Below are 25,784 nucleotides of genomic sequence, written 5' to 3' on the forward strand. Positions count from 1 at the left end.
ATTTTAGTAGATTTAACCACCTACAAATCAACTAAGACCTCATTTGGCTGAAACCTTGGCTGAGAGGTAGGCTGAAACTCCAAATGAGTGAAGCGATTTACGAGACAGCCGGAAAATGTGTACTTGTACTAAATATATACATTCAGAATCATTTAGCAATATTTTATTAAACACTCATAAAACATATGAATCTATAACCTCAAAATAAATAAACAATGTTTTATTACTTGTGTTGTTCTAAATTTTGTTATGTTGTATTAGTCATCATCCTATTATATCTAAGATATAGTGATAATAGTATACCATTACATATAACAATAATACAATCCATACAACATTATGAATGGAAATGTAACACTATACATTGCAAAATTAAATAGAATTGCAATCACACAAGAAACATTGCTTAGGTCTCGAAGAATATAAAAAATTAACCCCACTGATGATTATTTTTTATATTCTCCCAGACCGAAATTAGGACGTTCTCAGAAACAAACATAAGAAACCTTAGTTTTAATTAGATTCTGTGAAAATTTCCACTGCTAGATTACAGTTGGCAGGTCACACAGCTGCGTGCGTATCTTAATTTCGACGTTCCGGGAAGTGAAAAGCTGCCAAGCTGGCCACCGACCAATCATATGTGAGAGGTCAAGTGGATATTGACTGGAATCAATGGAAGTCTCTCAGCTGTTTGGCTCTCAGCTATGGGCTGGCCAACAATCGAATCAGCTGATGTCAAACACTCCAGCGCGGCGGGTCTATTTGAACTTTGCCAGACCACCCATTGATCTGTCTTCCGTCCATTCAAGCTGTCACTTTACTGTACCAATCTCTGCCGGTCGTCTCTGACGATATAAATGTCCTAATAGAAATAATACTGTAGATAAATTAACAAGTGGTATTCACTATAATCCCTTTATATATAATCCCTTGGAGGACAAACTAAAATATCCAAACAGTTTTGGAAACAAGTACACTTTTCAGTCAAGCCTGGTAAACAACCGAAGGCACAAACTGGAAACATTTATTAGTTTTATAAATACGAATCGTAACCTAGCAACTTTCATAACGGTACTTTATGTGTGGTTTTATGTGTATAGTTTGTTATTGACGATGGATGATTTGAAAGGATAATAGGATGTCGTGCATTTGCTATAGGTATATGTTATGGGTATATGATTTGAAACTCATTCTACGTTTTTGCGCTTTTTGAAGATTATAATAAAATTGGTTTTGAAGAAGAATATTTTTCTCCAACAATTTAACAATATGATAGCATTTTAAAATATGATGATAGAACCTAAACTGCTTTTTTCATATTAGTAAATCATATGCAGCGTTTAAAAAGTGAATGAGATCTCTTGCATATAAACAAAAGATGAGATTTCCAAAATTGTTATTTTCGTAATTTGGTAATTAAATTAAACTAACATAGTTCTTTCGTGTTTTATGTTTAGATTAGGCGTACCTTAAACTAATACAATGGTATTTCTCTCTTCATATCGCTTATGTAAAATTAGTCGATACTTCAACGGAGAAATAAAAAATCAAAAGTGAATTATCTTAAAGCTATTCATCACATCAAAGATAGGACATGTGGTCGGTCCATTGAGTATAGGTTTTCCTCTATGTTCGGTCGGTCTTCCAATGTAACCATTGTTATACATCACTGAATGTCTCCAAAGAAATAATTTAAAGAAGCTTACAGTTCATGTTCATCCACAAAATCGAGATGTCAATAAAATTAATGATTGAATAATGAATGAGGATGGAAGATGAGTGTGATGGGGATGAAAAGTAACCTTGTTACTCGCTTTGATTGATCGTTCTTTAGTAAACGCCATTAACTAATCAATGGTCCAGTAGTAACCAATGGAAAGTAATGGAATCTTACAGTCTTTTTTAAAAATATGTCATGATTATCCTTGTTATATCGGTAGGCTGTAATGTGTTTATAAGGCCCAATTCTATCTGCTCTTCACCTCTCTAATGACCCGAACATCTTTATCTCTTGTCATCCAGAGGGATAGTACAAGTTTCAAGAAGCATAAAATGATCGACTCCAACACACTCAAGTTTCAACTACCATTACATCATATAATCATGAAGTGCTCCAATAAGTTCGTCTCTACAAACCCACTTGTTATTCATCACAAATCACAAATTTTGTATTTTTAGCGGTTTAACCGTAAACCCAAGAATCAAGTTTAGTACTTAGCTTTAATTCCCTTGTCTCAGATTTGAATGGTACTTCAGATATAAATTGTCTGTTGAATTTTCGAAATTTATCATTGCGAGGATAGTTAGCGAATCGTGCAGTAATAGTGAAAACATTAAAGTTATAGTTGGTCAACACTGCGTAAAGGCAGTACTTATAGTGGGGACACTCGGATTTTTAACATCCGGTTGCCGTTTCCAGTTCATTGATAATTATTGTTTGTTAATGTAATGTATGCAAATTGATCTGTTACACCAAACCAACAATAATATGTCTTCCTTTTCTGTTAGTGTTTCATTATTTGTTTTATACTGCAGGTCATTCCCCGACTTCGTGTAAATTTAGTTAGGTTTTTACAAGGTATCGGCTAGTGCACTCTTATAGTGTATGCTGGGATTTGTTTGATCACTCACTTACGTATGGCTAGGTGTACTGACGCCACTATTCTTTGTAAGCCATCCCATCACTGTTTGTCGCCACCGCATCAGTTCAAACACCCGAGCACTATCTATAACTTTCCCTGACGTAAAAGAGAGATTCGTCGGAATACAGGGCTCTCTTCCGTTCGTAGAATCGTCTGTTTCCCTTGTGATGTCTGGATATATGATATGAAATAAGTGACTCAGTCACGACGCTCGTGTGGTGTGGAGTCGACCTACTTACGACAGCCTGCGTGTTGTCATTTTCTGGGTATCTGAATTGGGTCTTGGGCCCCTCAACAGAAAGGCTTGATTTGCAAGATTCCTGCCGCAAGGTCAAGTCTGGAATATTCAGGAGTTAACCGCTTGTATCCAGGGCCGGATTTACTTGCTGAAGCCGATTAGAACAGATTGGCCTCTCAACAAAATTTCCTCCTCTATCGCTTCTTTTATAAACCACAAGGATTCCAAAGTGTACACTTTGTCAAAATCGTAATTTATAATCAAATTATGTTTAAGGTATGAACCAGCGTTTCCCTAAGCGCCTCCTTAAAATTTACTGTAATTATTAAAAAAAAAATAAAATTATGGTGCAGCTTAACTATTTTAAAGATGTTGCTCATGACAGTTTAACATATTTATCTTAAAATGGTTGTTTGAATAAGATAGGTAGTATAAATAATTGCAAACGTTTGTCTTCTTGATCCGTCAGAATAGTTCATACTACAGTATGTAACATAATAACAAACAATGTGATCAATAATTTTTCAAAGGCTTTCCAGCAAACTGAAATAATCTGCCTTACAAAGTTTTAAGAAGTGTCAAATTATGATTTAGATGCATTGGTTAACTATAAAAAAGACATATAATTTATAGGCGTTTCTGTATAAGAACTTATTATGTATATTGTAATTAATATTTTCATTTGAACAAGCTATAAAGTTTGCAAGACAAGTTTGTTTTTAAGTTTTAGACGAGAAATTGACTTCTCTACTAATAACTGTTAAAGTTTAGCGAACAGCCTGAATTCCAGTCAACACAAAATTTTAAGTTAATAATAACAATATTGGGTCTTACGAGCCTCCATTGCTCGAATTTGAGCGTTAAGTTAGGTTGGAGCGCTTCCTGCAGTATTAACAAGCAAATTTCCCTCATTTGAAATATTATATTACAGCATTAATAGATTGTTATAAATCCCTATTTTATTTCCAGTAATGGAAAATATAAAGTGGAAAATAAATTATGGAAAGAGAACTGTAACATATAACTTTTAAACTGTTTTAGGTACTTTGCTCGGTTATTCGCTATGATAATATTTTAAATTTCTAAGTCACTGACCTTTAAAATAACTTCCATTAAGATAAAAAAAGTAGAGGACTTCTACCCGCTACACAAGGAGTTATAAGGTTCAGTCAGTCAGAAATTTAGGTACCTACTTTTGCAACGAGACCTAAATAAAAATTACAGAGGATAAAATGTCCATTTTAAAAATAAGTATAATGTCCTTATTACTCCAGTGATTACATGTACCTTAAATAATTTATTACAGAGTTAAATTATGATTTTTGTATCAAATTTGAAAAAAGTAACATGTTTTTAACATTAATAATATTATTAAAGAAACTTCATGTTTGATAAATAAAAAACTTCATTTTCTCTAGCCAGCCATCTTTTACAAACATACAGTACAATATTCATATTATTACCTTACATTTATAATATTTACTTTGTGAGCTGATCGTAATATAGGGACTTCAGAAAACTACAATTCAAATTTTTTTTAATCCGCATAGAATGATATTGCACTAAAAGAGTTAAATCCCTTATGCATGCAATAGAAGTTATTTTTATTATTAACGATCCAAAATAGTTTGCCAATTTTTGCTGTATTTATAAACAGTTTTTTAGAGTTATAATTAGAAATACTCGTATTTATAAATTGACAAATATTATACCAACGGAACTTCACGGAATTCACCTCCTTCAGGACGAAGGACTCGTCTGTTTGAAGATCCTCATCAGCAAGTACCAGTAAATAGCACCCCGGAGATAGAATATCGGGCAAGACTATATCACATACCCTCCCCGAAATGTTACGAGTACGATAGATATTTTTCACTTAAATCGAAATAATTAATTTTGTTCCGAAATCAACCTGCCAAATTAGTTAAACTCCATCAAATTCAGTCTAATTTTGAAATAATATACTATTGTAGTGTAAAATAGTCTCTCGGTAAATAAAAAAAAATAAATATCTCACAGAAAAATGATGAACTAAACCGGCGTCATGGTGGTCAGCGAATGAAGATGAATGAGTATAAATTATACAATCCGGAGAAGCGACGGAAAGTTTTAACCTCACATCCAAGAAGACGCGGGATGCCTCCATGATAAATTGGCCACAGGGCCAGGACACACAAATTAGTCGGGTGGTCAGTTCAGTTTATCAAGCCGGCCGGCTATTGCGTAAGCCGACGTGGTGTCTCGCACGTTGCCGGCTAGCCGCGCCGCCCAGCATGTTGCTGCCAGGTGTCGAGTGGTCGCTGCGTACAACGTACGTACAGCCGCGCCACAGCCACACAGATTAGCTGTCACCTCACGCAACGAGCTCAGCCGCTCAGTCCGCGCTGATCCTCCACTGAAGACGCACGCCGCGCCGGCTTATCTCTTCTGCCGCCCGCCAGCAACCTCGTCTTATCTTCATGTCTTGTTCTCAGAGGATGACTTCTCACGCCCCCCGTGTCTCCGCGCTTCTGGCGGTCTGTCTCTGTCTCTTCGTCTGCGTGGACGCGGCTCGACTTCCTCTTCGCACTCCAGTCTATATCGAAAACGAGGTAAGAATCCAAAATATTTCATCATCTTGTCTTTTCAATACAATTTTGTTGAGTCTCAATTTTTTATTGGTTTTTGTTATGTTCTTATACTTCAGTATTTACTATTAAAATGTATTACGCTTCTTCAAACAGGAGAGATTGTAAACTTTTTAGTATTATTACTGATTAAAATTTTTTTAACTTCTTGTAAATTTTTTATAAATATTTTTCTTACAGTCCAAGTATTTGATATTTTTTGCATTTAATAGTATTCTTAAAGACAAGTATTATTAAATGGTTAAACGCAGATATTGCTTTTATTTATAAGTATAATTTGACCTGAAATGTACTTTCAAGTTTGACTTTACATGTAGTCTATAAATGTTCATAATTATTTTGTTTCAAGTTTCACGCAGTGAGTAGAGCTACGTAGATTTTGTTTTGTTTTCTAATAAAATTACATTATTAGTTAGTATATTTTTATTTTAATACTTGGCCTTAATTAATTACTTACTGTAGTTTGTAATATTATATAGCCCTAAGAGCTCCTTAAATTATGAATCTACATATCATATTCTCTTAATTTTCCATCTCCCAAAAATAAACCCATCTTCTGTACTAAAGGCTTAGAAAGCATTTATTTACTTGCTGTTACCTTTTAAAACATTATGAGCAAATATTTTATTTTCACAAGTAATTCCAAAATCTACTTATGCTTAAACTTTGTAGGGGTTTCTACAAGTTAGTACAGAATATTTTATACAGTTCATAATTAATTTAAACACACCACCAATAGATGGAAGTACTTGCACCTTTGCGTCATATGTAATGTTTTTATGGGCATTGATTTCGATTAAATACATTATTCACTACATTTTTTATAATTTTCTAGAATTTTTTAGTTTGCCCTTATGCTACTGAAAATTAAAACAAAATAAATTAATAAAACACAAGTTGCCGCGTCTTTGTGTCATGTATAAACACGTGGCGAGCATTTCACACATTATACCTCGCGACTACTTCTGTCACGAGTTCTAAATTCACGCTCACACAAGTTTTTATTTTTATCTTTTGTTTAAGGATACCCCAAGCTAACATATTTTGTTTCTAAATGAGATGATTAGTTCTACTGTTACACAGTGCTGAATATGAAGAGTTTTTAAGGTTAAATATATAATTATCTGCTTTGCGTATTTGTTCACAAAAACGATTTATCCTTTTTTTAGCTGGCTAACTCATTTAAAAATATACATACTACTTAAGTGTGTCTACTATTTGTCACATTTGTTTCATTTCTGGTTAAAGTAAATTTGTATTATCACTACAAAACTTAATATGACATTAATGCAAAATTGTATAAAGCGTAGCTTCAGCCAAACGTGAAAACCTCCTCATTCATTTTACTGAAAAACGTGACTTAATCGTTACATTCATAATGTTATGTTGGAATTCTTAATTTTCTTTGTCCATTAATTATATTTTCTATTATAATATAATATAAATACTATATTCCACTAATCATTAATGTAGCTTTACTCTTTAAAAAAATTAATAATAAAATCACAAAATATTTCTGAACAATTTATGTCCATTTCTACTTCAACCAATTAAATCACGTTTTCCAAATGCTTCCCCTCCTCCTTGCCAGTCTCAGAACATTTTGAGATATAGTACTGTATCAGCTTTGTTCTGTCTGGCGGAGACTCATTGCAGCATTTGAATTACACTATCTTCACATGCGATCTAATTTTACAGTTTCACGTGGATTTTATAGGTCTAGGAAACTTACTGACTTCTCTGTCAAATAAACCAGACCTCTTGTAGTCGGGCCTCAAACCGATGCATATCGGAATGCATATGGAACGTATCGTCTCCAAGATAAACCAACATTTTGAGTTTAAAGTTTTACTGTTTGGCCTCTCTCATACTTTAAGTGTCATACATGTTGTCCAAGATTTCTTAATTATTAACTTCTGAACAGTAATTTGTAGTGTGCCAATTTGTTTAACCATTTAATAGTCCCATAAATAATAAAAGTGAAGTGAAACTGTCACTGATTGGAAAATTATGTGATATCATAGCATTTATATAGTCACGAGTTCAGTACATATAGTTCCATATGTAATCAAATTCTGGTAGAACGTGTTAAATCTGGCAACAACGAACGGACATGCGCACAAAAACGTATATACAGACAGAATAATTTGTTTGCCTAATGTAGAACGTGTTTTACGAACTTTGTGTACGGTGCCCCAAAATATTGTTCACAATAAAATTCAGAATCTATTTTATGAACCATCTCCATACTTTCTCCTGTATAATGCACAGTACATAGAGTAGAGTAAAATAGGTTAACCTAAGAGGGTAATCCGACCGTAATATGTGGACAATTTGTTATTTGTTTTTGTAACTAGTATTTAAATCAAGACATTTAAAATTACCAATTACCACTCAAATTACTTGGATTATAAACATAGCAATCAGATCGTTGGCTGAATTTGTTCTCTGTTGGTTTTAGTATTTAAACACAAAGTTAAACAACCAATTTCTTACATTTGAAAAAAAAAATTCAAATCGGAATTTTTAATATTTTTTTAATCAAAGTTATGGAGATTTTTATCCAAAACATTCCTAAAAGAATTCCGGATGACTGGAACCTCCAGCCAATAGACGAAGTATCGTTAATGAAGCACGTCAAGTATATCTTAAAACAATATAAAAATACCCTCGTTTTATAGAACTTTGTTAGTAATGATAATCTGAAAAATATTTGTTTTATGAATCTGAATCTAAAACAATTTACAAACTAAATATATGCCCACTTCCCATCTTGCACATAAAAACATATAAAAACTCAATGGTTCAGCAGGCATGATTCAAGGAAATCGAATTGAGAGAGTGCGAAGCGGTCAGTGGTGTTAATAAAAATGTCATAAATCTTATCTAGGCGGAATTTCATACATAAATAGTTAATTTACAAGAGATTTTACATTAGAGAAGATTTAATTTTGCATTTATAATAAACTTATCATATGCTCTTTCTTTTTCAGAACTCACTTTCTCCAGTAGCCAAATATGGTGGTAAGTAAATTTATCAATCACTAATCCATATGTTATTGTTAAGTCGTAGTAAATTTGCTAATATTAGTAATATATTCAAATATTAATCTATTGTATAATCCAGTTGTCACTATCATATATGATTTCAAAGTTGGCCGTTATATTGACAAATAATTTTATACTTTTAACTAAGTAGTTGTAATGAGCATACAAATGAGGTAAAGATCTCAATTTAAAGTTTGCTGTATGTAAAATTAATACTTTTTGAGATCTCAACCGTGTCCACATTGAGTTGGTCACCCTCTATATTGCAGTATTTTACTTCGTGTTGACATTCTAAAACGTAGCGTGTGCTAGATCAAAATGTTTTATTTATAAAAGTAATTTCGTTAAGTAAAAATGTTAGAAACGTAGTTTTCTTGAATTATACTTAATTAAAAAATACGTTATTAAATCATGAATTAGTAAAAATATGTCAGTCTCTGAGGCTACAACTAATTTACATACTATTAAATTTCATAAATTAACATTAGCAGTTTTTATTTGGGCTTGATTACATAATGGCCTAAATTGCTTATTTTTATCCCTGTAGTTTCACGAGAAGCGATAAAAAATTGTCCCTACTTTTCCTGTAATCAGAAAAGTTATCTTAGAAAACTATAAATTTAACAAAAAAAGTATTTTTTTTTTTTTTTAAACACAAGATCGATTGTGTTAAACAACTTAAGGTATTTCTAACATGAAATCTACCGTTTATAGAAATACTAGTAGTTATTATTGTAGAATAACATTTAATCCTAAAAATGTATATAAAAAAGTAGCAAGTTCTATAAAGTTTGTACAATTTGTGAAGTGTAATATTAATGGGAAATGTTGAATAAAACCGTTTGCCTTTGCAGTTTATCCCTAATTAACCAATGGTACAAGAAAAATAGGCATTAAAAAGCTTTCTTCAGTCCGAGTCAAATGCAAACTAATGATTAGGTTCGAAATTAAAATGTAGAAATCTTCATAAACATTAAATATCACAAGTCGTGTTTGCTCCAGTAAAAGAATAAATTTCAAACATTGTGTCTATTAGTAACTTACTCCGGTGGTTACCACGTCTTCGTTTTGTAAACGGTGTAGCATAAATAATATACGAGGGCTTAATCTGGAAAATAAAGTTATGAGATTCCTAGGTTTGCAGGGGAGTTTGCAATAAATAGTGCCACTGCCGCTTAGCCAGATACGAGCGGTAGCGAACGAGCTGTTCCAGTCGCAAGTAGCTCGTCGACTGTCTTTGAGAACAATGAGATAAACGTTATCATTCCGTTTCCCGCCAAGTACGAAGTGCGCACTAGATCACGCTACCAAATACTAGAGAGATGCACGCGTACATCGTGAAAAGTGGTGAAACTTTTGGTTTATTTTTTTATGTCAGTTATTTACCTTTGAGATAACTTCACTGTAGACAAAAACTTAAATCTTCGTATATCTCCACAAGGATTTATAGACATTTAAACTAGAAATTTTGGGCAGTTTTGTTATTATACCCGAGGTAAAATTGGGAGGGCCAGTGGCCGAGTGGTCTAAGACGTCGGACTCTGTATCTGAATTAGTGATAGCACAAGTTCAAATCCTGGCTATGACCGTAGCAGTTTTATCAGTACCTTTATCGACCTTTATTTTGTACTGTATCGACTCCACCGTTATTTTGTTTGATAAGATCCTCCCACAGGTCAGTGGCCCCATGGCAAAGAACAAAATAAGACATCTAAGAAAATTTCCCTCCCCTAAAAAATAAATAAAAGTTGCTGAAGGTTTGAATGTTCTTTTTTTACAGTATCAATACGAGCTAAGGCTTCAGGAAATGTCATGGTTTTAACGATTTATTACTTAATTCATAAAACTTAATCAAAGAAAATTGCGTGTTATTTTTGTAAAATATTATACTTAACAAAATACCTCTTTATAAATTAAAAAAACATACTACTTCCTCATTTAAATTTCAAATGTAGACTGTAAAAATTCAATATCCTCATTTTGAGCCGATTTTTCTGTGGGCTTTGGTAAAAGATACACCTCAAAGACTTAAATGCCTACAATTTATCGTACTACGTCCAAAAGGATTTTTCTGTTTTTCTTGTCTTTATGAAAGGTATCTGTCTAAAGATCTGTGATTAGGAATTTAAAACAATTTTAACCGAACAAAGGTTGCTCTATTTTAATGGAGAGAAAATTAGACATGAAAGGACTTCCCGTAGTTTTAAATGCCTCAAATTTGTACAATACATAGAGGTACAAATAATACAGACAAAGGTATTTAAAATTAAATTTATATGTATAGTGCATTGTAATTTCTTGTCATGAGGATCGAGACGAGCCTATCGCCTATTGTAAATGGCCTAGCAGCGTACGTGCGTGTGCGTGCGTACGTGCGCGGAGGACCGGTCGCTTAATCTACTATCCGCCCTTCATCTGTAAGTAAATGAATGACGTCATTGTGCCAGTCAGGACCAACGTCATGCTGTAGATTGACTGCTCGCGCCAAGGCACTGTGATTGCGAGATATTAACAGATCTATCTGCGTTGCAATTTCAATTGATCAATTGAGGTGGAGCGTAGCGTAGTGCAGTTACTCATAAACTACGTCGGTTCTAAGCGTGTGAGTTGTCTTTCTCTTTGTGTACATTGTTTTCTCTGCATGTTTGAAAATTGTGTTTCGTCAAACGAAAAAAGTGGGGCCTATTGTACGAAGCTAATAACTGTTATTTACAAATTTGCATTAATATTTATTCAACCCATTTTTATAGACAAATTAATGTAGAACTGTAATAAGTCAAAAAGATGAGTCATATAATTGTAAATTACAATAATAAAATGCAAGACGATCTGCTGTAACTTTGAATTTACAATTAACATGAATATAAAAAAGAGAAAACATAATAATATATTAACAATTCAAGCATACATTTAAAATTTACATTATAATTATTATGGAATTAGCATGATTGTAAGTTCATAGTTTTACAACAAATTATAAATAATTTAAGTTTCATTAATAATATACTAACTAATGTAATAATAAATAACCTAAAACTGTCTGGATTAAAAAACACAGATTTTCACATTACTGCATAAAACCTCAGTCACGGAGTAAATTGCTGTACCAATGAATTGACAAGTTTTTGGTTGGGATTTAGTTAATGCCTTTGAAAGAGTTGTAGGTTTTCATCCCATTTGGCATGAAATGTAGGGATTATTTTACATTTTAATCCAATACACGTGCTATTTACTTGCTTGTTTTACTTAAAAGCTGATTGCAACATGTTAAGCCATAATGTATAACATCGGTAAATAGCATAAATAGTATAATTTATAATCTTAAATCTATAATGTTTAATTACATAAGAATATCTGTTTAGATTGCTTTTAACTTGCATATATTTTAAACAGTGATGAAAATACGAGATTGTAAATAGTATTTACAATAACAGTATTTAGTTTCTGTAAAAGAACGTTATTGGTATCTATTGGTTAAGAGTTACAAAAAGTGTTATATTTCGTCAATAAAACAAAAATTAAGTTCACCTAAGTGAACAGTGTAAATCGTACTTTTGTTAACTCAAAAACGTTGTTTAAAATAACACAAAAAGAAAACTTTTTGGAAACTACCAAAAAGGAAGGACTCGTTCTATATGTGAAATCTTGTTTTTCAAAAGAAATATATATAAAAAAAAAACATTGTAGCTCTGTGCTTTAGCATTTGAATGAATGTCATATTTACATTGTTCTTATAGAGTACATTTCAAGATGACAATCATTAAAGTCGGGTTAAAAACATCAAATTTATAATTTTTCCCTTTCTATGTTAACGTTTCTTAACGAGACACCTTTAATTTTGTATAATTTATTTTTAGTTCATCAGATGATATCAAGTAACTTCAAATTATAATTTATGTAGGGCCATGTTAATGTTTTGTTAAGTTATAATTAACGTGATATAATCGCTGCAAGGACTAAATTCTGTATAAAAAGACAATTTTTCACCCGTGCACTCTACACGTTTACAGTAATTGAACTAAAACAAAATAAATTACACCATCAGTATCGGTCTAAATATATCGGTGATAGTCAGCAGACACTGCGGATGAATGAATGGCCTCGAGGCCATCAGTCAGTGTGTGGCCGAGCTACTGATACGCGTAGGTCACACTATCAGACATCTGCCAGCTCTGTAGTATTAGTGACGTCTGGGCCTGGCCGGCTAGGCCAGCCGTTTCATCACCCGCGGCTCTGCTTCTAGTATCCCATTACTGAATACTTTGTGCCTAGTTAATGTGAGTCGACATTGTAATATCATGACACGATCACTGCAGCAATGTGAAATAAAAATATCAAAAAATATTGAGGAAGAAAACACGAAAAAATCTATTTCCAGTAATTTTTAAACCATTACGTTTACTCAACAATATGAATCTACACTGTAACGACTAAACAGAGATGCCAATGAATTTTATACTTGATATGATTCATGACCATTAGTGTTTTCTGTTGTTAATAACATTACGTTACACACAATCTTGTGAAAATATGCAAGGAATAAGACTTGAGAGGGGTTGCTGGGGTGGATGATTTTAAAAAGTCGCATCTCGATTTTTGTGAGTTACCGGACAGAGGAAGATTTACATGGTACAGCATGGGTATAGATGATCACATTAATTTTCACTGACTATACTTTTCTAAACTAGTAGGACTTGATATTTTGAAAAGGGCTGAAAAGATATATTTTTAATACAGGCATACGTGTTCATTTTTAGAGGCAGGTAACTCAGTGTCGTAACTAGGACTTGAATTTTTGGGGGGGTGGATGTGATTTCAGATTTCACTACACTGGGGGTATTGAATAATTTTAATAAATCTAAAATTGAAAAAAGGAAGTCTACTTAAAAGTTAAACATTTAACAGCATATTTTTATTTTAAACAGTTAAACATTATTTTATTTTTAAGATTCTTGAGGAGTATTAATACCTCATCTGCCCCATAGTTACGCCACTGAGTTAACCTAAAAAACTTTCGATTTTCATATTCGTGTAGATGGGAGCAAAACGTTAGAGATAAAACTGAAATTTGTATAGGAACTAGCCTAATTTACAAAGTAATTCATTGGGTGAACAGTACGTGAGAAAAATAGATAGCAGGCTAACCGCACGTGATTACAGACCACGTGACCAACTGCACTGTCTCTCTCGTGTCATTCCTCAAGAGCGCCGGAACAGGAAACTCACGAAGGTCGCAGGAAGGTTGTACGACCTGGACAGAAAGAGGAACTACGTGTTTTGCGGAATGCGACTTCAGCACTCGACCATTTCCTGTGGGCCAAGCTCAGTTCCTGATATGATGAGAAGCGCATTCCTGTCGGAAGTGCTCATCAGGGATAGTTGAGCAGAGTAGCTGACGTTTATCGGTCGGTGTTGAGAGGGTCAGCGCCTTGCACACTGCAGCAGACGAACGCGCGGAAAATCACTCCCCATTTTATCAAATTTGTCAACGCACACAGAAATCCATCCGTGTGCATACGTCTGCATGTATGTTTTAGAATCGCTCTTGGGACGATTTTTAGAGCTTTCGCAACCAGATTTTTTGTTCGCGCATGCGCTAAACTCCTTTTCTCAACAATTTAATGTAATTAGTCTTTGTATTGGTAACATTTTGGATTACACTGATTTTCCAATCAATTCATGTTGGTTTATACTTAACAAAATTATTTTCAAACCCAGCGTAGGGGCTTTTTAAATTATTTTCTGCATAAAATTGCTCAGACTTTTAAATGTATTTTGTTATTTTACATTGTACATATTTACAGCTGTTATTGATTACGATACACTAAGATAGTAATTATAATAAAGAAAGTTCTTATAGGTTTTTTTTCTGTCCATTACTTGAACATTGTACTCTAGCCACGGAATAGTTTCTTAGAAATTCCATCACACCACACGAATTTCGCAGGATTACTGAAAACGAGCAGCGGAGCAGGTTACGTTCTGGCCCAAAACATACATCCGTCTGCTGTTGTGTGCTCCATCCCGCCGCGCATTGCCCCGCAGGAATGTTTTCTGTACATAACCTCAAAACTTGATCTTAATCTTAACATCGACCACTATTAATAGATTCATTACCCGTAAATAGGATTTACAAATGCTGGACTTTGAAGTACTTCCTCTCCCAAAGGCAGCAGATATTTCGTGAGTGACAGTCTACAACTTGTGACACCTAAAAGCAAAGGCAATGAACTTTGTTTACTGCCTGCTTGAGAGATACGGCGAAGCGATAGGATAAGATCAGAGAATGTCAAGGGCACTCCCGATCGACAAAATAACAAAGCCAATAAACTTGAATTTGTACCAATTAATGAATCTAGTTATGTAAGCCTGTCGGAGTGAATCGGAATATCTTGATTGAGTAAGGCTCGCAATAATTTCTCTTCTTTACAACATCTCTTCATTGATTGCACTCATTTACTTTCTCTTATCACATCGATTTTCGTTTTATTTCCAGAAATCAAGTCAAATTTAAATAGTTCCTATTGGTTATAATTAGATATGAACTAGCACAAATGCCACAGATGAATCAAAACTAAACAATACAACTGAGTTAGTTTTAAAATAATTAATCATTATTGTACCTAAGAAGCTTGAGTTTTCGTATGAAACAAGATCGAGATGATTTTTATATTAATTCAAAACGTACTATACAGTATTAAAATAATAGTCCACCATATTAGTACATTACTGACATCCGGTACAGAAAAAATAATTTGTTCCATTGTAACTTATTGTATATTTAATTCATTTCATACCAATTGCTTTTATTACACAATTATTTTTAACATCCATATATTATATAGTACATAATATTATACAGTGGTATGGCCAGGATGTTCATAAAGGATGTTTCCAGAAGTTTATATTTAAGCACAATGGAAAAATTCAAGCAAAAACCAGTGATAGTGAGTTTCATCAATTACTAATTATTCCGTTAGCAGGTATTAAAGTGATACAATATAGATCCATTTTTTCTATTATTTATTTCTCTTTGATTATAATTTGTGGTACTATTGTACATAATATATGATATCTAAGGATAATATCATCCACTAACCCCTTTCTCATGACTACAGTACGCTTCAGTATGACATCTAATACTAATATATAAAAAAAATTTTAGTCATATTTGTTATGTTATTAACATAATGTAATTTCATTACATAAAAAAAATGTTAATATAAACTCAGAGCTATTTGAGAAGTTCTCATGTTGAAAGTAATATTTGTCTCTCTTAGTGTTAACATTACTCCGAAAGAATTCTCATTAAAATCTTCAATGTCTGGTCTTGTTGTACATCTAGTCATTTTTCTGATTTAGGGATCATAATTTCAGTTTTAAATGATAACGCAAATATTTTCAAATCAATATCTTTACCATTTACTTTATTACATTTCTAAGTGCACTTTAAAATTCTTATTCACAATGCTTATTACATTAAATTCAAATTTTTGTACAGTATGTGACAGTTTTGCTACACATGACTCTTAAACAAAAAGTATCTCTTTGTTTTTAGAAAAGCTCTATGTTTTAAAATAGCTTTTAAAATCTGTAACTATTTTAATTTGTACCTCATTAGATTCCAATCAAATTTATGACTATAAATGGTTATAAAAGAGTGAATTTTTACTTGACTATGTTTTTTATTTAAATATACTTTTAAAGCATTTATAAAAGTAAATACTGTAATCATTTTATACTCATAATCATATTTTCATAATTTTCATCACAGAGTTCCCAGGTATAATTAGGGAAGATCATTAACATTTTAACAATTTACAAATCTGGTCAACTTCACTTTAGCCCAAGTCTAAAGCTGTAGTGTTGATTGTGACCTGTGTGTCTCCAGCTCCTGCGGTGTATGAAGTGCGAGACTGGGCGAGGATCAAGAACAGTGGTCCTCGTATGAACCGTGTGTCACTCGGGGGTCGTATAGAGCTGGAGTGTGAGGCCAATGGCAGTCCACCCCCGAGCGTACAGTGGTTCCACAATGCTGCTCCTGCATCTCAGGTACTATATTATTTATATTCACTCTACTGTAGTAAATAAAAAAAAAAAAAAACAGTAGCAGTCGTGGGACTGCCGATAGAAGTGAAAACGGAACTATTAAGTTGAGAGTAATTAACAATACGTTATAGTAGCAGTACATCTGTAATTGTAAACGTGACGCGTTTTTTAATTTTCCAATTTTAAAATCCACGAAAAAATATTATCAAATAACTAGAAATCTATTTTACCACGCTAGTAAGATAAATCTTATACCGTAATAACTCATTTCATGATGAAGAGGTTAAATATTAAAAACATAATTAAAATGAATAATGCTAAATTTTAAATACAAATATTCGTACAAATATTAATAAATACAAATATTCGTACAAATATTAAAAATGTTTAAAAATATATTCGTTGTTTTCATTATTCATTTATCTGTATAAAAATATGTTGTAATTGCTCAATATTAATAGTTAGTTAAACATAGAATACAAGTGAGTAAACACCGAGTGAACAACAGTGAGTTGAACACCGTTGTAAATAATACAGTTATTGCTACGGATAAAGTATATAATTGCAATAAAAATTAAACCCACAATATTTTTAAAACTAATAAATTAGTTAAATTAACTTGGTTTTTTTCGTAAAGGTATTTTTATTGCACAATAAACTAATTTATTGAGTTAATACGGTATCAGTGAGCCAATGCGCCAACTACAGTTCCGGCAGAAACGTTCACTCATCACTTAATACGCTACTACAGGCTAAACTAAATCTTCCAATAAAAAAATGATAAATTACAAAAAAAATATTCATCTATTTTCACACACAACTTTCTCGCTGACAAATTTTGTCTGACCAAAAAATAAAAAAAATCCTCGCTTACTACTTTTTTCTTGTCATTGTAAACGCTATGTAAAATGTAAACAATAATCAAAATTATTTCGAATTTTTTTTAATACTTAAAAATGTAACCAATAGATTGCCAATATTAAGAGCTTTAATTTGACGCATCTTACAGAATTGTACGACATTGGCTTCACTTTTAAATCGCGAGAGGAAGCCGTAAAGGTCACTGATTTTCGCAGTCTGTTTTCATACTCCGCCGGGACAGTTTTAACACAGCGAGACTGACTTTTTCATGCAGGTTAGTAGTCCGCGGCCAAGTCTACGGTTAAAAAACACAGCGAGACTGACTTTTTCATGCAGGTTAGTAGTCCGCGGCCAAGTCTACGGTTAAAAAACACAGCGAGACTGACTTTTTCATGCAGGTTAGTATCATTAGCATGTCGGTGACGCGAAACGAGGATTTTACCCTCTACCAAAACGCTCAACGCGCCTAAAGAAGTTTTCACTTCAAAAAATATAATCTTGTTCCAACTTAAAAAATAATTCGAGATCTTGAGAATATATAGTGCCATCCAAACAGATCTTGTTTTGTGGGCAAAAAGCACTTGAGGTTATCATCAACTGTCAAAACAGATAAAACATTGTAATAATAATAATAATTTCTTTTTTCAAAATACAAACATTAGAACAGTAGTATAACTAACACTTGGCTTTAGGAGGGGGAGATGAAGCTGATTGGAGAGCACAGCATACCAGGAGGTATGGAAAGATATTAGGAGAAATAAATTAAATAGGCCCAATAAAAATAAAAACATTTAACTGCTTTATTTTAAACAAGTTAGGTTGCTGTTATAAGTGTTTTATTTTATTTTTCTCACACTTTTGGAGGGGGTTCTATCTGCCTCATCTCCCTTTAGTTAGCCACTGCATTAGATAGATAAAACTAAGACATAACTTAAGTATTGATTGACCTTCTGCCAGGACAACAGTGTCTTAGAGTAAATGCTTATCTTCTCCAGAGTCTGGTTATACCTGTATATGGGTTATGCAGTAGTATAATATCATATTTAATGTACTAGTACACCTATACATTAAATATTATACTTCATTTGTGTTGACTATTTAATACTACCATTTACCAATGATCAATATTCAACAAATTGAAACTCTTGAAAATCATTCTGTTTTTTTCTCCAAAATATTGAAATTTAGATCATCATACATACCATAATATAAGTTGGAAGAAAATTACGCTGGTTATAAGATGACATATAGTTCTTCTACTGTAATCAAACATTAATTGTTTTGTAAATATAATGTATACTACTAGAGTTGCTACTTTACATTAAATATTATACTTCATTTGTGTTGACTATTTAATACTACCATTTACCAATGATCAATATTCAACAAATTGAAACTCTTGAAAATCATTCTGTTTTTTTCTCCAAAATATTGAAATTTAGATCATCATACCATAATATAAGTTGGAAGAAAATTACGCTGGTTATAAGATGACATATAGTTCTTCTACTGTAATCAAACATTAATTGTTTTGTAAATATAATGTATGCTACTAGAGTTGCTACTTTACATTAAATATTATACTTCATTTGTGTTGACTATTTAATACTACCATTTACCAATGATCAATATTCAACAAATTGAAACTCTTGAAAATCATTCTGTTTTTTTCTCCAAAATATTGAAATTTAGATCATCATACCATAATATAAGTTGGAAGAAAATTACGCTGGTTATAAGATGACATATAGTTCTTCTACTGTAATCAAACATTAATTGTTTTGTAAATATAATGTATGCTACTAGAGTTGCTACTTTACATTAAATATTATACTTCATTTGTGTTGACTATTTAATACTACCATTTACCAATGATCAATATTCAACAAATTGAAACTCTTGAAAATCATTCTGTTTTTTTCTCCAAAATATTGAAATTTAGATCATCATACCATAATATAAGTTGGAAGAAAATTACGCTGGTTATAAGATGACATATAGTTCTTCTACTGTAATCAAACATTAATTGTTTTGTAAATATAATGTATGCTACTAGAGTTGCTACTTTACATTAAATATTATACTTCATTTGTGTTGACTATTTAATACTACCATTTACCAATGATCAATATTCAACAAATTGAAACTCTTGAAAATCATTCTGTTTTTTTCTCCAAAATATTGAAATTTAGATCATCATACCATAATATAAGTTTGGAAGAAAATTACGCTGGTTATAAGATGACATATAGTTCTTCTACTGTAATCAAACATTAATTGTTTTGTAAATATAATGTATGCTACTAGAGTTGCTACTTTACATTAAATATTATACTTCATTTGTGTTGACTATTTAATACTACCATTTACCAATGATCAATATTCAACAAATTGAAACTCTTGAAAATCATTCTGTTTTTTTTCTCCAAAATATTGAAATTTAGATCATCATACCATAATATAAGTTGGAAGAAAATTACGCTGGTTATAAGATGACATATAGTTCTTCTACTGTAATCAAACATTAATTGTTTTGTAAATATAATGTATGCTACTAGAGTTGCTACTTTACATTAAATATTATACTTCATTTGTGTTGACTATTTAATACTACCATTTACCAATGATCAATATTCAACAAATTGAAACTCTTGAAAATCATTCTGTTTTTTTCTCCAAAATATTGAAATTTAGATCATCATACCATAATATAAGTTGGAAGAAAATTACGCTGGTTATAAGATGACATATAGTTCTTCTACTGTAATCAAACATTAATTGTTTTGTAAATATAATGTATGCTACTAGAGTGTTTGGTAATATTTAACATGGCATTTTCTGTACTTGCAGTGAGTGACTTCTAATGTTTCAATAGATTAGTTGTTTAAACTGTATCATTCATCGTCTGTCACAAAATTGAAGAGTGAATGAATGAATCTGCTCTCTGTCTTAATGGGCGTAGTTAAAGCCATTCCGGCCTTTCTTACACTCAACCAGCAATACTTAGAATTCAAGGATTTCTGTGAGTTGGCTATTTTCCAACATTGGCAAACCAGTTTCCAGTTGTACCTGGTTCTGGTTTCTTTAAATGTCAACCTCTTATGAAAACGACATAATTATTCTCTAAATTTAAAAAAATTCAATTAATTTTAAAACTAAATATAATTTTTATAGGCTAACATTGCAGTTTGACTTGCTTTAACCCTTTACTGCCTACTGGTGTCATGTGGACATGTCAGTATGTATAATATTTACTCCCAAGTGTGGTACTCTCACTTCATTTCTTAGGCTGATGGCTAAATGGCTATGTTACTCAGGCAATCAAATACTCATTTTGAGACTTTGATGTTCATATTATATTTGACCTTTCATTAAGGTGGCTCAATAAACTCAGTCAAAACTTACAATGCAGGACATAACCAGTAAAAGTTAAACAAAAATTACTAATGTTATGCTCTGTTATGAATTGCAAGCAGGGATTTCTGATCCCGATTTTGACAATACTCGTTTGTACAGGAGATGGATGAGAACAACAGTATCGGAGGTCTTCGTCTCGGCACTGTGAGATCTCGGCTGGTGATAGACTGTGCAACTCCTAGACACCAGGGCACCTATACCTGTGTCGCCACTGCAGGCACTGAGACCGTTATATCTCAACCCTCCCTCGTCATGGTCCAAGGTAGGTCTACTCGATTGTTACCTTGAGTGTAGAATAGAGTTTATAGTTTGTGCCTTTATAAGTTCATAAAACTTTGAGTGATTTCATTTCACTAGACTCATGTATCAAATTCACTGACTACTCCCACCCCCCAAAATTTTGTATTCTATTTTAACATGTTTACTACCTAGATTTACAGAAATTGTATGAGATAACACTCACATTATCAGGAGCTTCTCCAAAGTCTTAACTGTATATATCATTTCAATTTTAATATGACATATAAACTAAATGTAGGCAGAACCAATTTCAGAAAGGTATAAAAGTCTAGTACTATGATATATTGGTAAAGACTTGAAATTTGCCTTTGTGTTATCTTTTATCAATATAGATTGTTAACATTTTCGTTGTTATACTTTTACTCCTTATTCTGATCAATTGGATCATTCTACTGGTTTGTAGCCCTTGAGGATACGACTAAAAATTACACCTTTTTGTTCTCAAAAGTTGTTCTTACCTGTAAATAAATGTTCATGTAATTTCAATGTTGTTTTTGAAAATTTGTACTAAACCAAATTTGAAAAGTGAAATATCAGCTTGAGGAGTTGCTGCTCATGTCAAATTTGAGCAGAACAGTATAGAATAAACATATATAGAACAAATTTATTCAGTGATTGCTGTTGACTCACTGTTGGAATTAATTGACAGGTAACAACGCATCAGGCCTGCTGTCTTCCTGCGATCAGGACAGTGCTTCCCCACCCCGCATCCTCACCTGGAACCCCAACACCATGGAGACCATAGGTAACGACGTGGTGCTGCCCTGCATCTCCACAGGCAATCCTCGGCCACGACTCTACTGGATTGACTCTCAGAACAGTATCATTAGCTCACGGAGCGAGGGCCAGAGTAACGACAGATACAAGGTTAGTTATCAGTTCATTATCTGTATTTAAGTTTTCTCTGATTTGTTTTGGTAAAGAAATAAAAGCCTTTCAAGGCTTAACTTATCTTTTAAACGTATTATCTTCCTCCTATTCATTACGTTGTTTCATTACATTACTGGTACTAAAATCTTCAAAGTAAAAAATTTTCAGCAGCTTGAAACGTTAACCACTCTTGTCTCATCTCTTTTTCCTAGAAAAACAATACAGAATATTTTTCATGCATACACTTTTTTGAGACATTTTATTTTCTTTACTATGTTTATTTTTATTACATCATTTAGGGCCCAACATTTAATAACGAAACAGAACTACAGAAGTGGTTACTGAATTATTGGTTTATAGAGTAAACCTGTAAATGAATCAAAGTATTCACTCATCTGCCCAATGTTGTGGTCATTATATCACAGTCTTTATACAACAGCACTAGCATTTTGACAATTACACACCTTAAAATTATTCTCTTTAAATGTGTATCTTTTAATTCATTTGTAAAAGTGCTTACATAACTGTATACATTGAACAGTTAAAGGAGAGAAGGGATGCTCCCTCCCCTGTTTTTTATTGCAAAATATCAATGGTCCCATGTACTTACTTAACTAAATGCTTCTAACAATCCATTTAGGCAAATTACTGATTGTCCTTCAGTTTCTGTCAACTTTTCTTTCTGAATCTCTCTTTTGATATTTGCAACTTTAAATATTAAACTTATGCAAACTTACTTGTCTTTAAATGAAGGAAAGATTTATTTCAAATCTTGTGTGCATATTTTTACATGATCTAGGCATATGCAAGGTTAGCAAAATTAAGGGAAGGTGCCAGCACAGTTCTGTACCTGGCAAAAAGGACAGATCAAATTTTAATTCATTCAGGAGTTTAATTAGTATTATTACGTATGCAGGTTTAAATGCCCCTACTTTGCACCTCATGAAACTAAAAATCTTATTAAAAGTGTCCATATTTAAAATTACTCTGTCAGTAAAAAAACATTTATGTACAGATCCTGGATTCTGGAGATCTGCTGATTTCGACTGTCCGTTGGTCAGACATGGGACAGTTCACCTGCGTTGTCGAGAGTCCTCTGGGTAGAGACTCTGTCACGACATTCCTCTATCCCATGGCTAAGGATCGTAAGTATAGCCTTCTTTAAAATCAAATTTTTTGTTTTTGGCAACAAAAAGTCTGTTAAAAACTTCTAGTTTTGCTCATTTCTAGTTTTGTGGATGTTGTTTGTATTTTATACCCATATAGTTTCTTCAAATAAAAAATATCACCTGAGGATTAAAATTTATTAAAAATTGTAATTATGTTATTGAACACAAAACCCAATATTGTAATTGATTCAAAATGTGAAAAATCTTTTAGGAATAATAAAAATTATAAAAGAGCAGATTTTGCAATTATAGTACAATAAACATATATTCCTATTTTACAAATATGTGCTAAAGAAGCATAGTGGAAAAGCGACTATGATTTTTAGTACACAACACTATTACAGCTACAGTAGAGACGATTACCATTATATTTTTAATATTTTATAACATTTTATTACATACTTATTTGACATTCCAACAAAATGCATATCTGCACCTTTTTCAGAATTAAAAACTATTAGTTGCAATGGATTATTAAAAATGACTTGTTTGTTTCAGGTTAAGAAACAAACCTTGCATTATGGTGGATTCAGCCAGCATGGAGATTAAGAAGAAATTAAGCTAATTTTGACATTTTGTCCATCTAGTCACATTATGATTGTATGAGTTTTAGTATTTATATAAACCATTAGGTACTTATAACATGAGTTCCCATTTTTAAGTCTGCTAAGTCTTAATGTTACTTAATAATTTCAACTACGAATTAATTCCTACATTGAAATTTTCCTAGTATTAGATTTTTTACGTAATTTTTTATTTCATAGTAGTAGATACTGCAGTTTTGTATTCATTATTTATTAATTTATTTTAAGGTCTAGTGGTGCAAACTGAACTCGCTAGGGCAGGTGCGGATGTTGTTGTGTGCATGTATCAACTTGTCAATTGATGTCAATTTTGTAAGTTTATTTTGTGTACCGTCTATTTTTATATGTAAGGCACAGATTATAAAGCAGTATTTTAAATTAAATAAGGAGAGTTGTTGTGATGAGTGTTATTTTTGTTGAAGAAGCATTTATTTTGGATCCAAGAGTTTTCTTTTAGTCACTTATTCCTAAACCGTACCTCACTCAACTTCAAAATATTGAAGAATTAAAAAAATAATTAACATTGCAGTTCTATAATATAGACTAATGTACTCTGATACAAAATTTAAATATGAAAATGGTGCAATCAGTTGTTGCATGTTAATCCTTTTCTAATATCAGAGTAACAGCTGTTTAAGATGACTTTCACAAGGACAGGAAAAACAGAGATTCTTATTATTACTCCACGAGGTATTATAGTCAATTAAAGTAGTAACTTTGGGTTATTTTGTAACCAACCTCAAGGAAAAAACAGCTGAGCTTAATATAAGAATATAACATTTTTATAGGACATGTATATGAATTATTACTTAAAGAAATGAAATGTGTGTAATAGGAAACTACTTAAATAAATTAACATTTTTATGTATAAAACACGTCCCTGTCTTCAGTAATATTTCACGTATGTTACAAATTCTTATCCTTATACATTCAGTTGTTTGTACATTTTTTGAGGACTGTTTTAAGATGGTCTAAATTACTAATTAAAATTCCTTGAGGAACGATACAAATGCTTTCTAGTTTTACCGTCTTTAGTACCCAAAAGACTATGACTATGATATTATATAAATTAGGCAACTAAAACCAATCGCACTTCCAATTAAACTAAGCACATTATTTTGATGTTATTCACACATCAGTGAAAATCTAAAAGACATGGATTTGAATATTAACAAAGTAAAAGAAAGCAAAACATTAAATTTTAGGTAAAAGCTTACATCAAAATCATACCAATTGTAGAAGAAACCTCTGTTCTGCAGTTTCTATTGTTTGATGATACATTTTATTTTATTCTTGATGCATGTCCAAGCTTCAAATATAAACAATTAATTACCCATAGAGGTTAAATCCAATGATATAGGTCAAATTTCCTAAAGATGGAGAGAATAGTTACTGAGGCAAAACTTCATCTCTACAAAATTGTGTACAATCAAATTGATGAAAAGTAAATTGCATTATATGACAGCTAATATTTTAAGGAGACTTTAAAGTTACATTGAGTCTTCATCTATAAAAAAGTTTTTCACACTTAAAAGACATTTTTGAATAAACGACAGAACATATCAGTCTTTTAAATCTATTAAGAATAAATGAACACTACAACATTTAAAAAAAGTTTGTTACTTTTGAAAAAACTTTTCCTCTTGTGCTCATTGAATTTAGTGGAACCGTACATATTATTTTTCCATCCTGGTTTACCTAGGGCATCATAAATAAAGAAGGTAAAATTTTACCAATCACAATTAGGCCTGAAATGCCCCCCTCCAATATTAAACTTGAGGTCCTACAAATCAAGGGTGACTTCCAAATCAATAATCAACAGCCAAGCAACTCACTAGTCGTCCATCGAGTGACAGATGGGGGAAGAAAATAAACCAGGATGGACCATCCAACCCAGCGAATAGATCAAAAATGGAGAAAACTCTGTTGTGACCTTCAGAGTCTTCTTGAATCTCAAGATAAAAATTCTACATTGGAAA

The 25,784-nt window shown here is 32.1% G+C and overlaps 1 protein-coding gene across 1 annotated transcript; it reads left to right on the top strand.

The window, feature by feature from the left end:
- The first annotated feature begins 5,236 nt into the window (after nucleotides 1–5,236).
- On the top strand, nucleotides 5,237–24,243 carry LOC124358163 (neural/ectodermal development factor IMP-L2). Its single transcript, XM_046810459.1, has 7 exons — nucleotides 5,237–5,471; nucleotides 8,501–8,531; nucleotides 16,447–16,607; nucleotides 20,982–21,144; nucleotides 21,832–22,049; nucleotides 23,068–23,197; nucleotides 23,720–24,243. The coding sequence occupies exons 1-7, from the start codon at nucleotides 5,340–5,342 to the stop codon at nucleotides 23,722–23,724; spliced, it is 840 nt and encodes a 279-aa protein (XP_046666415.1). The 5' UTR covers nucleotides 5,237–5,339; the 3' UTR covers nucleotides 23,725–24,243.
- Nucleotides 24,244–25,784: the final 1,541 nt, after the last annotated feature.

The sequence above is a fragment of the Homalodisca vitripennis genome, chromosome 1, assembly GCF_021130785.1.
Source record: "Homalodisca vitripennis isolate AUS2020 chromosome 1, UT_GWSS_2.1, whole genome shotgun sequence".
Classification (NCBI taxonomy): Eukaryota; Metazoa; Arthropoda; class Insecta; order Hemiptera; family Cicadellidae; genus Homalodisca; species Homalodisca vitripennis.

Excerpts from the sequence above, each read along its gene's own strand:
- LOC124358163 (XM_046810459.1), top strand. The coding sequence starts at position 5,340 with ATGTCTTGTTCTCAGAGGATGACTTCTCACGCCCCCCGTGTCTCCGCG. Across the intron at positions 8,532-16,446 it reads TCCAGTAGCCAAATATGGTG|CTCCTGCGGTGTATGAAGTG; the intron begins GTAAGTAAATTT and ends GTGTGTCTCCAG. Across the intron at positions 21,145-21,831 it reads CTCCCTCGTCATGGTCCAAG|GTAACAACGCATCAGGCCTG; the intron begins GTAGGTCTACTC and ends ATTAATTGACAG.